This window comes from Malus domestica, chromosome 16 (assembly GCF_042453785.1).
Source record: "Malus domestica chromosome 16, GDT2T_hap1".
Taxonomy (NCBI): Eukaryota; Viridiplantae; Streptophyta; class Magnoliopsida; order Rosales; family Rosaceae; genus Malus; species Malus domestica.
The window spans coordinates 612,170-630,325 of NC_091676.1; the positions used below are offsets into that span (position 1 = coordinate 612,170).

General features: G+C 34.6%; 2 protein-coding genes and 2 long non-coding RNA genes across 6 annotated transcripts; all 4 read right to left on the reverse strand.

The window, feature by feature from the left end:
- Positions 1-936: 936 nt before the first annotated feature.
- LOC103425606 (uncharacterized) lies at positions 937-6,638 on the reverse strand. Of its 3 annotated transcripts, XR_011577311.1 has the most exons (6): positions 6,350-6,555; positions 6,169-6,256; positions 6,016-6,063; positions 5,490-5,554; positions 1,156-1,230; positions 937-1,084 (listed from the first exon to the last, which is right to left on the reverse strand). It is a non-coding gene; the product is annotated as an uncharacterized lncRNA (long non-coding RNA). The 3 variants fall into 3 exon arrangements; XR_011577310.1 differs by lacking the exons at positions 937-1,084; positions 1,156-1,230 and having other exon boundaries at positions 5,222-5,554; positions 6,350-6,638; XR_011577309.1 differs by lacking the exons at positions 937-1,084; positions 1,156-1,230; positions 5,490-5,554 and adding an exon at positions 5,747-5,942.
- Positions 6,639-11,614: 4,976 nt separating this feature from the next.
- On the reverse strand, positions 11,615-12,402 carry LOC103403447 (uncharacterized). The gene is made up of 2 exons (XR_524171.4): positions 12,106-12,402; positions 11,615-11,982 (listed from the first exon to the last, which is right to left on the reverse strand). It is a non-coding gene; the product is annotated as an uncharacterized lncRNA (long non-coding RNA).
- A 715-nt stretch (positions 12,403-13,117) lies between these two features.
- LOC103403448 (defensin-like protein 1) lies at positions 13,118-13,893 on the reverse strand. The gene is made up of 2 exons (XM_008342290.3): positions 13,739-13,893; positions 13,118-13,477 (listed from the first exon to the last, which is right to left on the reverse strand). Exons 1-2 carry the CDS (start codon positions 13,800-13,802, stop codon positions 13,269-13,271), a joined length of 273 nt encoding a protein of 90 aa, XP_008340512.1. The 5' UTR covers positions 13,803-13,893; the 3' UTR covers positions 13,118-13,268.
- Positions 13,894-16,348: 2,455 nt separating this feature from the next.
- LOC103403449 (defensin Ec-AMP-D2) lies at positions 16,349-17,084 on the reverse strand. The gene is made up of 2 exons (XM_029095680.2): positions 16,924-17,084; positions 16,349-16,814 (listed from the first exon to the last, which is right to left on the reverse strand). Exons 1-2 carry the CDS (start codon positions 16,985-16,987, stop codon positions 16,651-16,653), a joined length of 228 nt encoding a protein of 75 aa, XP_028951513.1. The 5' UTR covers positions 16,988-17,084; the 3' UTR covers positions 16,349-16,650.
- Positions 17,085-18,156: the final 1,072 nt, after the last annotated feature.

Consider the following 18,156-nt stretch of genomic DNA (forward strand, 5'->3'; position numbering starts at 1 on the left):
AGATTTTGGAACTAAATCACACCGATTACACGTTCAAGTCCTCAAAGCTTTCACCAAATGTTTGATCCTCTTACTTGAAAGTCTTCACTCGTCTCACCATCCGAAATTGAGGGCAGCTCGGAGCTAATTCAAATTCAGTATTGTCCATTGAGATAACGAAGTCCCTGTAACAATATAAACAGTACACCCACTTTTATTTTACTATATTCCGCAAGTTATATAAAATAATAATTAATAATCAATAATAAAAATATGACATGAATTTAATAACTTGCTCGAAGCTCCACGTTGACGTAAACTCCACTAGGTATTGTTTGACTTCGAAAATGACATGTAAGATCCCAGGGTAAGCCTGATTTAAGGCTACGTCAAGTTCAACGCCAGTCAAAGACAACTAAAAAAACAAAGGAGAAATATTAAACAAAATTTAAAAGTTTAAAGTTGAACAACAAAAAAGACATGTAAAATACCACGTCGCGGGTGTAGACCACAAAAATTTGAATAAATCTTAGGAAATCTCAGGCACCATCTTCCTTGAAGTTGCAAAATTTGATTACCATGCTGGTCCAATCATTATATTTAGCTTGTTCAATAGCTAGTTGTAAACTAATATTCCAATTGTGAGTTGGACTAACCCTTTGGGCAATCAACATGTTATTCAAAAAGTTTTGCATAAGAGATATAGATGGAGAATGCCTCCCATCATCGTCAATTAGACTGCTGCCAGTGGACAAGTCCACTAACGGTAATAGTTTCTTATTTTAGAAAATAAGATAGAAAAGAATATAGTAAGATTCGCAAGAATTATATATCCAAGTCTTAAATGAAAACAGGTGTTGAAAATCTTAATATTCATAGTCCTCTAACTTAATGTCCAGAAGACCAAAACTCCAAGAGGAGCAAAATCTTTTCGGATGTCATGATTTGAAGTATTAGTGCAACTCAATTCAAAAGCTTTGTTAATTTGAAGTATTAGTGCAACTCAATTCAAAAGCTGTTGTTGTATACGATGGAATCAACAGAAATATCAATAGAATAATACTTGTTATGTCTTTTGCATGAGATGACGTGCTTGAATAGGACCCTATACGAATAAATAAACAATTCACAATTTATACAAAACTACACAAACCATCAAACAAAGAAAAAAATTACCTGAGTACGGATTTAATAGAATGCATTCCACTATGCCTATGGCTTGATTCGAGCATGCAATCTCGCAACGACGAACTAGTCCAATGAAAAAAATTGCTGTGAAATATTCTATTTTCAATAAAAAAATCTACAAATATATAAAAATAAATAAAAAAACCCACAAAAGAACAAATATAGACAAGAATTCCTCTTGTGGAGAAGAGGTCTCGGTGATACTAGGAAGTTGGTTCGAACGCGGGTGTCTCAGTGGAAGGAGTTGGTGGTGAAAACGGTGAGGACTGGGTAGAACTTAGGGTTTGGGTAAAATTACAAGGAAAAGCTTCAGATGATCGGGAAGACGTCGGTAGCGATCGTGCTAGGGATTGCTACGATTGTCAAGTAATCGTACTATCATCACCATTATCATCATCCATAATAAGTCTTTTCCTTATATCCAAATATGTTATATAGCTTCTTCGGTGTCCCAATTGGAGAAAAACTATGATGCAATTAAAGTGGAATTTAAAAAAAATTAGTATTGTTATACTAAAAAGTTAAAAAAAATGAAAATGTATATTTAATTACTACACCATTATTTTAATAGGCAATGTATACAAGTAAATTTCTTCCGACCAATGGCCAATCTTCTTGGTTAAATAATATGTAGAAAACGTTTAACTGAAATGCTTAGAATACAAATAATATCTCAATTCTCCAAAATATACCAACTAATATTAACACGTGAACAATGTTGATCAAAAGAGGAAGTTAAAGATCACTAGGACTTAAGTAATGCATGATCTTGCACCGAGTGTAATATATTACAATATCAAATAATATAAAGGCTTGCTACCAAAAAAAATAAAAATAATTTAAAGGCAAAACAGAAAGCTTGGCTGCTTGTTAAATACTTAGATAATGATATCAAATGATTCTATTTCAACATGTATTATCACATTCTTGAGCTGGTAAGGCAACTAAGCTTCATCCCCTTGTTTTATTAATATCTTCCATGTGCATGCTTGGCTTGCTTTCATTTTCCTATATAATTGTCCCTTAACCTCAGCTCATTTTTCTTTCACTCTCACATCTAATCACCCACACCCAGTGATCTACGTAGCCAAAAATGAACTCAAAAATATTCTTTCTAATACAAATTGGGTAGCAGAAAGTATGAAGGTTGGTCATGCAGCTAAGGAACGATGTCGTTCCTCTATTTACTAAGAACTTCCGTGCAATTTGCACAAGGGAGAAAGGGATGGGAGATTTTGGTTATCCGCTCCATTATAAGGGAACAAAAATTATAAAAGTGTCAAGGGGAGGCAATTGGAGGGAAATGACATTCATTTTGGTGCGAAACCTAAAGGGGTGAACATCTTTTTCAAAGAGATTTTTATTTATCATCAGTTATCCCAAAAAAACAACAAAACACATAAACACTTCAATATCAATGAGGTGGTAGTAGAGCTAGTACATGGATTATCCCAAAGGTTTCAACCGTCTTCCTCACACCAAATGGTCACTATCCATGTGCCATAATGGAGAAGATAAGTTCCGCTCTAAATTTTTTATTATATTCAATTTCATACCTGAATATGATAATTTATTTATTGTTATTGGGAAGGTAATCAAAGACAATGATGAAATTTTGGATGCTATAAAGCGTTGTGGTTCAAGGAAAAGTGAGCGAAGATATTACAATCATCAACTGTTGGGAAGTTAAGGATGGCGATAATGGAGGGGCTTAGACCTCGACATGAGGTTTTCTATGTGTTTTTTTTAATTGCTACTTTCTCTGCTTTCTTTTGGTGCTTAATTTCCATTTTTTTTTTCTTTCAGTGTTTTTCTTTTCTTTCCTTTCTATGTCGTTCGAACGTATGCTGTTGTTTGAATTTTATGAAATAAAATGATCAGTTAATAATTTATTTTAATGATTTTATGATGTTCTTAATTTTTAACTTATTATTTTACTATATAAAATTCAAGCAACAGCATACTTTACAACGGCATAAAGGAAAGAAAAGACAAAATACCGAAAGAAAAAAAAACACAAAAAATTAAGCACCAAAAGAAAGCAGAGAAAGAAGCAATTATAAAAAACACAGAAAACCTCATGCCAAGGTTGAAGCCACTCTATTATCGCCATCCTTAACTACCCTTCAGTAGATGATTGTAATATCTTTGCTCACTTTTCCTTGAAGTGAACCATATAACTCTATAGCATCCAAAATTTCATCATTGTCTTCGATTACCTTACCAATAACAATAAACGAATTATCATATTCAAGTATGTCATTGAATGTAATAAAAAACTTGGAGAGGGAACTTATCTTATTCATCACGGCACATGGACAGTGACCATTTGGTGTGAGGAAGACGGATGACACATTTGGGATAATCCATATATTGGCTTAAGTATCATATCATTGATATTGAAGTGCTTATATTTATTTGCTGTTTTTTTTTTTTTGGGATAACTGATGGTATATGGGAAACCCCTTTGATATAGATGTTTTCCCTCAAGGCTCTGCACCATAATGAATGTCCCCTCCCCCAACTGCCTCCCCTAACCATTTTTGTAACTTGCATTCCCTTATAATCAAGCGGATAACCAAAAGCTCACACCCTTTTCTCTTTTGTGCAAAATGCATGAAAGTTCTCAACAAATAGAGGAACAACATCATTCCTTAGCTGCATAACCACTCTCCCTACTTTCTACCACCCAATTTGTATTAGAAAAAACAATTTTGAGTTCAATTTTGGCTATGTAGATCACTGGGTGTGAGAGATACAGGTGTGGGTGATTAGATATGAGAGTGAAAGAAAAATGAGCTGAGATAAAGTGAGGTTGAGGGACAGTTATATAGGGAAATGAAAGCAAGCCAAGCAAAACCAAGCATGCAGACGGACAATAACAATAAAACAAGGGGTTGAAGCCGAGCTGAGCTCCTCTACAGGCTCAAGAATATGATAATACATGTTGAAATAGAATCATTTGATACCATTATCTAAGTATTTAACAAGCAGCTATGCCAAGCCGTCTGTTTTTCCCTTACATTTTTTTTTTGTAGCAAGCCTTTACATTATTTGATATCGTAATATATTACACAAGGTACAAAATCATACATTAATCTAGTCCTAGTGATCTTCTACTTCCTATTTTGATCAACATTGTTCACTTGTTAATATTAGTTGATATATTTTGAAGAATTGTGATATTATTTGTATTATGAACATCATTTTACACTTGAAACTACTTATACGTTGAGTTAATGAATGAGCATTCCAGTTAATCATTTTCTACATATTATTTAACTAAGGAGATTACCATGGTCATTACCAAATTGACAGTAAATAAGTTTACTTATATATTGCCTCTTAAAATAAGGGTATAGTATGCAAATACACTTTCATGCATTTTAACTTTTTAGTATAACAATACTAATTTTTTTGAAATACCACCTTAATTGCATCCCAATTTTGCATCCCAATTTCTCCAATTGGGAAACCAAAGAAGAAGCCATAAAATATATTTGGATATAAGGAAAATACTTATTATGGATGATAAAAATGTGCCCTTAAGAAAAAGGCTTATTACATTCATCATCACATATTGTTGAATAAATCTCATATACTTAATCTTAATAAACCTCACATATTTTTCTATAATACCATCACACCCCTACATTTTCAACATACACCGTATATTTTCCACAACACTTGCACCCCACATTTTTTATGCATCTTCACATCTTATAGTACTTATTTTTAATTTTATAAATTAAATTGACTTGGGAGTAAACCCTCTCTGAGAATCATACAGCTCAATTATTTGCTAAAAATCATACACCTCAAGGTGAAAATTATTTGAAATAACAGGCTTAAATAAATATTGGGTAGTATGGTTTCTTGGGGGAATCACACGCAAGTATTTGGGAAGAAAGAAAAAAAGCCCTCCTATGAATTAATTTAAGCCTATTACATTGTAACCCAGACTGAGCTGATAACACAGACTTGTAGCTTAAAATCCATAAGTATATTAGAAAGGCTTAAATAACACAAACTTATGGCCTAAATAAGGCATATATTTTGGGAAGCAAAAGCAAGCTTAAATAATTACCGATGTCTGTTTTTTAGTACAATGATATATTTTTACACTATGGAATGGGAAGTTTGGCTATGACACACCCCGACTCGGAATGTCCACCTGGACATCCGAATCGCGATGTGCTAGCCAAGACTTGGAAGTGACTAAATTAGAGTGCGCATGTGAGCGGAGATATAACCCATATCACATAAGTGATGTCAGAGCATAGATAAATTGCAATAAAAAAAAAGAGTATAGATATTTATACCGAAAAGAGAAGTCTCGTACGTAATAGCTTTACCAACAATCCTCATTGTCATGAAACCTCTGCCACTAAAATCATGAATGGGCAAAAAACAAGGGTGAGTAAAGTTTTCTAAAACCTTTTCAAAAAATGTAACCCCTGCAAACCAAGTATATGGTTTCCCAAAAATATTACCATAGTAGTATGTAATAGGTACCCTGCAGCAAAAGTGAGTCAAAAATGTAGGGCACAACAAGAAGGTATCTCAATATTAAATCACAAACCGTAAATCAATGCTAATTCATTTATGTAGGCACATAAGTCCATTGCAAAGGTATTCAAACAATGGAACAGGCACATGACTTTGTATTAGAACTTCACCAGAAATTGAGGTAATTCATCAGAGCATCAACACAGACGAAATCGAGTCAAATCCTCTTCGGATTCGACAAGACTCGCCAAATTTTCTTGCCGGAGCTAGGGAGTTTCCCAGGGTTAAAACCTTCGAATCTCAACTCGAAACTAACATATAAGGGTTTTAGGACATTACCTCAGATGAGGAACTCGTCGGAGTTCCGTCGGAGAAGCTTGCCGAAAACTGGAGATTCGAAGAACACAGCATGCATGAATAAATAGTCCCCAACTCAATGAATTTAACTTCCAAAATCTTAGAAAATACAATCTAAGAAACTCAGGGACTTACCTAAAACATATTTAGGTACAATTGGGGGCGGGGGGAATCGAATCCACTTCGGATTCGACGGATTTCCTTCGAACACACCCGTCAATTTCTGGAAAACAAGAATAGAGTGCATGCACAGATTAGTACCTTCCATTTGGACTGAAAACCACTCAACAAAACAGAATAGGGCAGTGAGCCTCACCTGAGTTCGAGTTTCAGAGATTTGAAGCTCTCGGCTTCAATGGCAGAACACACAGAGGTGTTCTAATAATGCATGCAAGGTTACACCTGAGTTCCCCAGGTCCCAAGGATTCTAGATATATATGGTTTTGGTGTTGGATTTGTGGTGAGAGTGAGGGTTCTCCGTCAGTGCTAAAGAGAGAGTGTCGAGAGACAAAGAGAGTTTTAGAAGAGAGTTCCGCAAATCATGAGGGAAGAAGTTGGGTGGGTAAAGAGAGAAGAGAGAACCGGTTTTTAAAAAAAAAACAAAAATGATGGTGGTGTCTGTGTGAGTTGATGGGACACAACAAGGGGTTTTCAAAACCCAACAAAATAAAAAAAAAATTTCCTTCCCACTTGCATCGGTTAGTACATGCAGGTAATAACTCCGCAAAAGGCAGATTTCAGTGTCCCAAAAACAACCAGCACGCTGCACAAGAAAATTTATCTCAGGTAAATTTAAATTAATTCGAAAATAACTTGATCGTTATAATTTTGGATTAAGTTTTGTTTATGGTCACGTAAGTATCATTTATGTAAATAATTTATTACTCTTATTGATTAGAAGAAGATTAAGGCAAAAAATACGAATGGGAGATTGATGTAAGCCAGAACTTCAGAACACCAAGCACATGGACTACCATGACTCAGATGTCCTGTTTAATTTTTTATCAGTGGTCATTCATGATTCACCGGTGGAGATATTTGGTCAGCTATCTCCCTTGTTGGAGATATTATGATTCTGCCTACCCTATCCTGGGATTCCTATCTCTCCTCTCCCTATACAATTTTCCGACAAGTTGAAATAAAGATTTTTTTTTTTTTAGTAACCATTGAAAAATGCCTACAGACTCCCACTGATAAAAGAAAGGAACGTTTGTTTTACCAAAAAAAAAAAAAAATGAAAGTTTGCACACTTAAGCACGCAAAAGATCGAGACATTTATACATGCATACCTATGCTTGTGCAAACTTTCCTTCCTTTTTTTTTTTGAGAACTTTAACGAAAAACTTCCGGTACTATTCACTTTAACGAAAAATCACATTTTTACACTAAAAAGTCAATCCTGGTACTATTCACTTTACCCTTTATTTTGTCCTTATCATTAAAACTCAAAGTTTTCAAGCCCTTTTCATTAGTTTTCCTTTTTTTTTTGGGTAAAACAAACGTTTCTTTTCTTTTATCAGTGAGAGTCCGTAAGCATTTTTCAATGGCTACAAATTTTTTTTTTTGGGTAAAACAAAAGTTCCTTTCTTGTATCAGTGAGAGTCTGAAGGCATTTTTCAATGGATAAGGATTGTCTGCCTTACATTTTCCATGTCATTTCATGCTTTCTTATTTTGTGTTGTCACGGTTAAGTCAAGTTAATATTTTATATTATTTTTTTTATAAAAATAATAAGACAAAAATAAATAGTAATATAAAATGTTGACATAACTTAACCATGACCACACAAACAAACAGAAAGACATGAAAAAAAGGAAGAGCAGACAATCCTTGGCCTTTTTCAATGGCTACAAAAAAAAAAAACTCATTATTTCAGCTTGTCGGAAAATTGTATAGGGGGAGGAGGGATGGGAACCCCAGGATGGGTGTAGGCAGAATCATAATATCTCCAACAAGGGAGTTAGCTGACCAAATATCTCCACCGGTGAATCATGAATGACCACTGATAAAAAATTAAGCAGGACATCTGAGTCAAGGTAGTCCCATGTGCTTGTGTGTTATGGCTTACATCAATCTGCCATTACTATTTTTGCCTATCTTCTTCTGATCAATAAAATTAATAAATTATTTACATGATGGTACTCATTTTTACGAAGCAAACGAATTTAATTCGAAATTATAATGATTAAGTTATTTTCAAAATAGTGTAAATTTAGCTGAGATAAAGCCTAATTTTCTTGTGTGTGCACCACTGCATGGTTGTTTTTGGAAAACTGAAATCTGCCTTTTCGCGGAGTTATTACCTGCATGTACTAACCGATGCAAGTGGGAAGAAAAAAAATATTTTATTTTGTTAGGTTTTGAAAACGGATTGTCTGCCCTCTTAGGTGTGGTGTCCTTCCATGCCCTCCTATTTTGTGCGGTCACGGTTAAGTCACGTCAATATTTTATATTAATTTTTTAATGAAATAATAAGACAAAAAACAATAAAAATATAAAATATTAACGTGTCTTCGCACAAAATAGGAGAACATGAAAGGACAACACATGGCAGACATTCCTTATCATTTGAAAACCCCTTGTTGTGTCCCATCAACTCACACACATCAGCATCAGTTTTGTTTTTTTTCAAAACCGGTTCTCTCTTCTCCCTCTAGCCACTCAACTTCTTCCCTCATGATTTGCAGAACTCTCTTCTAAAACTCTCGTTCTCTCTCGACATTCTCTCTTTAGCACTGAGAGAGAATATTTCGGCAAACCAATATCGAAAACTATAGCGAAATCCCTTTATAATTAATAACCATTGCTTGTTTATACGTTAGGCTAGGGCAATGTGCCCATGCTTTGGGCTCGAGTTGAAGTAGAACAGTAGCAAATTCCTACAAATATTGAATGCAGTAAGAAACAGACACATACATATAAACTCAACCTAAGCATATAACAACTCAGTTTCTAATGGCATATTTGGTTTCAAATTTAACAAATTGAGGCAGAAAAAAAAGAGATACACCCTTAAGTGTTGGTGGTGAGATTGCATTTTTATTTGATGTAGTTCTTACTGCATTCGATATTTGTAGGAATTCACTACTGTTCTACTTCAACTCGAGCCCAAAGAATGGGCACATTGCCCTAGCCTACCGTATAATCAAGCAATGCTTATTAATTATAAAGGAATTTCACTTAGTTTTCGATGTTGGTTTGCCGAAATATTTACCGTATAATTGCTTTAATTATCTTCTGTAACTTTTCAAGCCACCTTGATTGCAATCCCAATCCGGTAAATGCGCAATGTTTAGTGAGTTGTATTTAATAATCATTAAAAAATATATATATAACTGCTCATGCACATTGCATGCTCAAAGGATACACATGTCCTGCACACTAAATGCTCAATACATGCACATGATATGCAAACTGCATACTGAAACATGCACATGGCAAGACAAACACCGATCTGCTAAGTACTAAAATTACGATAACATTTAACCGAATAAACCACAAACTGTACAAAACTTAAAACAAAACCGAATTGCAAAAGTTAACCAAATAAATGCAGTCAAATAAATGTTGTCCAACTTTGGTTCGGACAATTACCAAACGATAAGCTCAAGACCAAATCTGTTTCCATACAAATCAACTAATGCAATAGCAACTACTGATAGTTGTAAGAGTAAAAATATGGCACGAAAGGACTCATGCCGGCACATCCTTGTCCTGGTATCATATTCCATAGGCCTGATTAAACTTGGCTATCTAACTCCTTCAGTCTTCCGCCACTTCATCCTCAAATTCAAGAGTTCGCTGTATACATAGCTGTCAAAGCATTAAAAACGCCAACAAATGAGCAGGATTTGAAGGCCATGAGAATGGATATCAAATGACAACTACAGTGCAGATTTAAAAGCATCCGTTGGTTGATTGCTCAATGCCCTGTACCTCTCCTTGTCCTTGTAGTACATTGTACATATATACAGTCGCGAGAGAGAGAGAGAGGTGATTGAGTGATGATTCGATCAAAGGTGAGAGATGGTAGCTGGTACTGGTGCTTCTGCTTTCTTAGAGAGAGAGAGAACCTAACACGTTCAGTCTTGGACTTGTTGACATAGATCAACCCTAGACTAGTATTACTAGTAACTACTATGAGAGGGCTTGCTCCATGTGTGGTCATTTCTACATAGAGACCCATCAACTCAACTCAATTCTTAAACAAAAAATGGATGTACAATTTAAGTCCAATTAAAAAGATAGTCATGACACATGGGAAATTTAACAGCTATCCATGGATATTTTCTGTTTGGCTAGTGAAGTGGGTTGGGAACCAAGCAAGCTTCCACTGGTTTAATGAGTGAATTCTTGAATTTGAATATAATATTGCATTTCAATTGAATCTAAAATTACATCATCTCAAACACATGTAATTAGTCAGGTTCAAACCACACAAGAACGTGAGGCATTTTTTCTTTCAAGATTGTCTTGGTGCTAAAACTAAAAGGGTTTGGTAGGGCATCAATGCAGTTGGGTCATGCATGCAGCAAAATCAAGTTATTGATCTTTCAATTCATAAACAGGCCCTTCAGTTTATGTGCCACACAAAAGTTGTACAGCATACAAACTCATACAATTCAATTTTTTTCCCATCATCATCTCTCTTTCTCTTTGCTGCTTTTAAAGTACCTAAAAATTAATATGAAATAACACCATGCATACTATAGACTCATAAAAAAGGGATGGAAGAAGGAGAAAGGAAAGGATTTTTGGAAGGTAGCGAGTAAAAAACCCAACAACTTGAAGAAGAGGGTTATCCACCAACCACCCCTTACCAATTATTTATACTTAGGATGTGTTATCCACGCTCTTTGTTAATTTATGTCATTTGATATTCTTTAATTTATTTAATTCGACAACCGCAAATTGAGATGAGCGATTCATCAATGTATTTATTTTTAGTATTTAAATGTAGGTAATTAACATTTAGGCCGTTCATAGTGCACCATAAATTTAAGATAAATAGAAAGCTATGCCTACAGGTTGCTCTGAATTCGCAGGTTACTTCATGTGCATCTGCTAGCTCACATTAGATGCAATTAGGCATGCACTTGCTCCAAGTACACTGGCCTGTCTGTTCCTTTTTCTCAAATTGTTCAACTTCTTTGTTTCTTTTGATTGAGAGGATCAGATTCACTTTACGAGATCAAGAGGGCGTGGCAGGCTGAGCATTTGCACTCCATCTATGATCCTACCTGTTGTGTAATATCCTACGATTTCATATGATATCTCACACTTGCACCTCTCTTTTTCTTAAGGGCACATTTTATCATCCATAATAAGCCTTTTTCCTTAAATCCAAATATGTTATATAGCTTCTTCTTTGGTGTTCCAATTGGAGAAAAACTAGGATTCAATTAAGGTGATATTTCAAAAAAAATAGTATTGTTATACTAAAAAGTTAAAATACATGAAAGTGTATACTTTTGCTTACTATACCATTATTTTAAGAGGCAATGTATATAAGTAAACTTCTTTCCTGCCAATTTGGCAATGGTCATGGTAATCTCCTTAGTTAAATAATATGTAGAAAATGTTTAACTGGAATGCTCATTCATTAACCCAACGTATAAGTAGTTTCAAGTGTAAAATAATGTTCAGAATACAAATAATATCACAATTCTCCAAAATACATCAACTAATATTAACATGTCAACAAAAGTCTATGATTTCGCCTCATATGACATTTTCGTAAATTCATACTTCGAATTATAAAAACCGTGAAATTTTGAGACGGGTTGTTACTTGTTACATCAAGAATAGAGGATAAAATAACGGTGAGTATGAAATTAAGAACATATATTAAAGGCATATATCATTGGTTTCGTCTCAAACATTTCGTCCACAGGAGGCAGCGTCTGTACAAAACGCACAGCGAGGTGAGTGAATCATTTCGTCGAACACCTTGCGTGCAAATATTCAGAGTCAAATTAAGAACATATACTAAAGGCATATATCATTGGTTTCGTGTGTGAGAGAGTGACAGAGAATGAGAAAGTGAAAGAGGAAAGAGGAAATAGGTCATACTAGATTAGGCTTGTAGAGATTGTGGACGACGGAGGCCCCTGCGAGAAGAGAAGCCACAACGACGACGGAGGACCAAGCCAGAGATGGAGTGCCCGTTGGCGGCCTCCCTCCCCCAAATTCCCGATTCATCCCTAACCTAACACAACACAATCGGCGGCGGCGCCTCAATTGAGATTCCGGCTCCTTTTTTTTTCTCTCGCTCTCTTTTTGTTTTTTATGTAATTCCCGCCCGCGGTTTTTTTTTTTTTTTCCCTAGCACGCGCGACGTGTTCTCTTAATGGGCTTCAAGCGAACTTCATTTTCCTTGGTGTAATTAGGGCCTTTTAATTTTTTGTTTGTATGGCCCACGTAACAAAAAGAAGAAATTCTTTTGTTGGTTTACTTTCTTCTCCACTTCCGGATTATAATCGAACAGTAGGTGATCATAATTTTCTTGGATCATAGGGCATGGGAGAAAGAGACTGATATTGGAGAAAAATTAGATAACTAGATTAATTGGTGACCTAGAAATAGACAATTTTGAACTTTCAATTATCAAGAAACCTTGCAGAATCATTAAAAAAAAAAAAGATAGATGGAGAACGTTTAAATGAGAAGGTTACTCGCCTTTTTGAAATTGAAAAGGAATCTGTTTTTTTACTAGCATCCCAATTTAATTTTATGCTTACACAACTAGCTCCAAAGGTGTAGTGCAACATTTTCGAAATTTCATATAACTTTTCACCCGCATATTCTAATTCATGATTTCTTAAGTGTTTACCAATACACAAAATAAAGAAATATGTGAGTTTTACATGACAATTTGTAATTCAATACATGAAAACCCATGATTTAGATTCATTAGGGGCCACTTGATCTCATACACGTTCATTTTTTCTCTTATTTTCGAATTCCCCGATATGTAGACGCGCATAACTCATTATATTATCGAACCCACTTAGTTTTGTGTATCTAAAAAGAACAAAAACATCTATAAGCACAACAGAAGAATGTCAAGAAACAAGAGGAGCAATAAAGAATGAAACCATGTCGGAACAGGTTGATTTAATCAATTAGCATAAGCGAACCCAATTTATAGAGGGTTCAATAAATCTCTCTCATTACACAAGCACAGCCCACAGGCTCATTTCTTCCACACAGATTAAAAAATATTATACAAGAAATTAGCATTGTTTGGTGCATATGCATCTACGGCGGAAGCCACGGCATTGTCCTCCACTGGAGCCCTCTAATTTGCAGGTGTCTACGCAGTTGTTTGTGAAGAAGCACACTCCCTTGAACTTGCTACTCGGATGAGAATCGCACTTCTTTTTCTCAGCTGCTCCCTTGCTAGTCATGCCACTCCTTCCCTCAGCGGCCATTGGCCCCATCCCTGTCAAATTCAAACTCATTAAAACGACATCAATCTTTAGTTTAAGATCATATTAAATAAGAAAGGAGATAAGTTCGAGATTGTTTATGGAAGGCTAAAAGTACATTCGGACAATAAAATACGCTTCTAATTATGTTTGATAGAAAAATTTATAAAATATTTTGAGTCGTGAAAATGGAAGTACTTCATTTTCAATAAAAAATTGTACATATTTAAAATAAAAGGCAAAAGCGTGTATTAGCACAATTGCTTCTTTCATACCAGTAGTGACCAAAAGCAAGATGAGAACGAAAGCAGCTGAAACAAAACGCATTGAGGGCTCCATCTTTGATATGTGCGCACGTGTATATGTGAGTGTGTGCTTGTGTATGAAATAAAGAGCAAATTTTGCTAATGCAAAGAACTATAACCATGCATGGCTTATATAGGGAAAGAAGATCCATCTCCGAAAACGAAGCTTAGCTCCATAGCCAAAATAAGCAGTTGAAAAATTCCAACTTAAAGAGGCACCACAAACCAACTTCCTATTTTTGTGAACTAACTTTCAGCTTCATAATTTAGGTTACTGTAACCTACGTACATTTTTGTATTTGGGTGGTGTTATTCACACATTTTGACCTCTTACATTTTTCTCTCAATTTTTAGTTTTCGGATCGAATGTCATGAAGAAAGATTAATAGACAAAAATTAATAAATATGTAAAATAGATAAAAAGGGACGTGTGTGAATAACACTACATTTTTCATGTACATATGACCTTTCTAACAAAACCATAATATAGTACACTTCCCCTTGATCAATTTCATTCTTTCTTTCTTGGTCCCCATTAATGAAAGGTACACCAAAAAAATAAAGACCTATATAAAAAGGTTAATGCGAGTGCTGTATATATGATTTAATTTCCATCTACAAATTCCATTCCACTTTTTTGGTTACATATACATAACACCTTTTTAACAAGCTTATAACAGTTAAGATTTCAAACTTAGGGTTAGAAACTTGGAATGATATTATAAATAAATATAATTTCTTAAAAATGCATACTATAGCAATAGCATACAGAAGTGGGAGAAAATATGAAAGTGTTTTAAAAAAATATGTGGAATAGTCTTTTAAAATATGATTGAAAGGTCAAGGGTTCGAGTCGTGGAAGTAGTCTCTTTGCAAAGCAAGGATAAGATTGTGTACGATAAACTTTCTCGTCCCTCCGACCCTCGCAAATCAGATGTCTTATTGGCTTAAGGTCACCATTTTTCGTCATTTAAAATAAGAAAGAAAATATTATCTTAAAGAACTATTTCTTCTAAAATAAAAATAAAAATAGGGAACTTTAACGAAAAACTCCCGGTTCACTTTAACGAAAAACCACATTTTTACACTAATTATGAAGTCTTTCAAGTCATTTTTCATTAGTTTTCCTATAAAAATATTAAGTCTTTCCTTAAAAGATGCTTAAGCAACTCCGAACCCTTTTCATAATATTTTCTGGCGCATCAATCTCCCCTTGTCCTACATATTATTATTGGTTGAAGAGTCGAAAGAACTTAATACAACCGAAGGTTTGAACAAAAAGTTCCATCTGACACCGACAATGTGACTTAACAATCTTTGTGATACAAACTAAAGTAATGTGTTGAATTCACACTTAGTGGATTTCTTTTTCAACAATTCCTTGTCAAAACAGAGAAAATTAAGTTTCGCTATTAGCATTCCACAATAATTATCTTGCACTCTTCCTTGATTAAAAGTCAATAATCGAAAGAGGAGTTTGTGGTGATGTCTGGAATATTAATAACAACCCCAGAGAAAAGGATAGGAGATAATAGGTGATTAAAAATATGTAAGGTATTGTGAAAACACTGCACAAGACATAAGAATAATGATCCATGCATGATCATTCAATTTATTAGCAAAAGTGAATACAGGATCATATCAATTGATCTCATTACACAAGTATGATCCATATGCAGTTTACATTTCTTTTAACAAATCAATTAGCACTTTTTGGTGCACATGCATCTACGGCGGAAGCCCTTGCATTTGCCTCCATCGAATTTCTCTCTTGCGCAGGTGTTTGCACAGTTGTTAGACGAAAAGCACATCCCCTTGAACTTGCCGCTCGCAGCCTCACAGGTTCTTTTCTCAACTTCCTTGCTTGATTTGGACTTTGCCTCAACACCCATTGGCCCCATCTCTATCAAATCCAATTTCATCAAGTATAAAGATCATTTTTTTTATTTGTTGTTGAATAAGATGTTTTATTCAAAACACCATAAGAAATTAATTAATAAAAAGAGATATAATTACCGGTAGTGGCCAAAAGCAGGACAAGAACGAAGGCAGCAGAAACAAGGCGCATTGAATGCTCCATTTTTATTTGTGTGTATGTGAATGTGTGCTTGATTTATGTGTTTGTGTATGACTTATTATATAGGGATCGAGGGCAGATTAAAAAGGATTATTCTCCGTAACAAGAGGTAGCTCCATACTCAAAATAAAAAGTTGAAATTTTCAGCTTAAGAAGCACCATAAACCAAATTCCTATTTTTGATGACTAGGTTCTCCACCCTACATTTTTCCGTGCATATTATGGTTTCTTCTTCAAGCACACTTAACTTTTACTTTTAAACGAATTTTTGGATTTTAGGCACATTTGACTTATTATTCACATTTTTATATGTAAATGAAGCGACAAATATCTCACTTAAAAGGACCATATAACAAAACGATTGTTTTTACACAATTTTTAGTATGTCTATACCAAATTAACATAAATTATAGATCATGATTTGAACATTAGGTGTAGAGGAAGATTAAGTTGCTTTAGCTAATTTGGCTAAGCCTAATAAAATGAATCTTAAAGCAGAACCCTTGAGAAAATGATGATTAATTGCATTTCAAACGTAGGGCATTAGAAATACTTAAATTCATTGACAAATATAGAAGTTACATAGTACGACATTATGAAATAACTCACGACGGTAGTACTTAACTTAACAAACAAGAACATTAAGAACCATAACAGGGATAGGATGTTAACAACCCAACTGTGAATTGGGCCATTAACTTATTCTAGCTAGTTCCACACTCGTACCAAAGTACCTGCGTCCATGCACCCACTGATAATTAAGTGATGAGTGATCAGCTCATCACTAGCTTAATTAATTAGATAATTAACAATGTTTAGTGCAAAAGCATCTACGGCGTAAGCCACGGCAATTGCCCCCGGGGAAGCCCTCAGTTTGGCAAACAGCAGCACAGTTACTTTTACTCACGCAGCTTCCTTTGAAACGGTTACTCTGAGACTCGCAGGTCCTACCCTCAGCAACCATCGTCCCTTTAAACAATTATTCCAAACAATAAATAGTTAATATGCATGGTTAAAATCGTAATAATATATATTAGCGACGAAGTTATTAACAAGATCGAGGGAAAAGAAATATTACCGGTGGCCACCAAAAGTAGCAGGAAGACGAAGACGGTTGGAAATAAACGCATGGAACGCTCCATCTTATATAATTTATATGTATCTATAATCGGAACCTAGCAGCACCTTATATAGACTGGAGATTGAGGAGATGGGAAAAGATCCTTTCCGGATCCAGACTCTTGAAATTTAATTCAATAATTACAAACAGAAAATTCTCTAAAAATTATAATCATTATAACCGTTGGATCAAATTTAAAAATTTCGAATCTTCGAACCCCTTTTCCATAGAAGATAAGATATGTGCCTGTGCTAAGCAATATTATATTATTACTGATGTGATTGGACCATGCCGTTCACAAATAAACGACGATAAAGAAAGAGGGAAATAATAGCAGCCATGCATATTTCTGTGCTCAAATGAATGAGTGAGTCAGTACTTGCAGCAGTGACATGTCTTTCTCAATGCTTTTTCTCGGAAAGAGATTCTCTTCTTTGGACTTGGATCCTCTCTTGAGCTAATAGAGATGATCCTCCTGACCACTAATTATGAACCGTTAGATTTTTATCCAACGGCTATAAATAGGGAGGTCCTTTTAAAGTTATAATAATTATAACCGTTGGATAAAAATCTAACGGCCCATGATTAGTGGTCAGGAGGATCCTCTCCATTAGCTCAGGAGGAGAGGATCCAAATCCCTCTTCTTTCCCAGCAAAATTACACAATTAATTTATTCAAAATTTTAAAATTTAATCTAACAATTAAAATTATTATAATTTAAAAAAAAAATTTCTGTTTATAATCATTTGATCAAATTTTAAGAATCCAAATTAAATGATTATGTTGATATAGTAGGAGAGAGCCGGAGGGGATCTCTTATTACAAACAATTGTCTCGAAAGTAATTTCTGAGCAAAGGCCATAATTAAAATAGGCGTGCAAAATTAAAAAAATGAGCCAATGTAGCAACCATTGTCATAAAGTTATGCAAACCCTAAATTATTTCAAAAAAATCTTAGTGAAATATTCTCAATACTATTCATTTTTAATGAAAATTAACTTCTTTTCTAACCTCATCTCTTAGAGACGTGGCAGGCCAATGACCTTTGCCTCATTCTTATATAATAAGGTCAAACTAATGTCCTCATTTTGCATCTACATAAGAGAAATTTTTCAGTGTGTCAATAACAATATTCGGTACATTATGTTTCAAATTTTTTTTTTAGATATCCAATCAGTTGTATTATTTTAC

What these genes read in the sequence shown, in the direction of transcription:
- LOC103403448 (XM_008342290.3), bottom strand. Translation starts at nt 13,802, where the DNA reads ATGGAGCCCTCAATGCGTTTTGTTTCAGCTGCTTTCGTTCTCATCTTG. An exon ending in CTTGCTTTTGGTCACTACTG is followed by an intron (nt 13,478 to 13,738) that starts GTATGAAAGAAG and finishes TGAATTTGACAG; the next exon opens with GGATGGGGCCAATGGCCGCT.
- LOC103403449 (XM_029095680.2), bottom strand. Translation starts at nt 16,987, where the DNA reads ATGGAGCGTTCCATGCGTTTATTTCCAACCGTCTTCGTCTTCCTGCTA. An exon ending in GCTACTTTTGGTGGCCACCG is followed by an intron (nt 16,815 to 16,923) that starts GTAATATTTCTT and finishes AATTGTTTAAAG; the next exon opens with GGACGATGGTTGCTGAGGGT.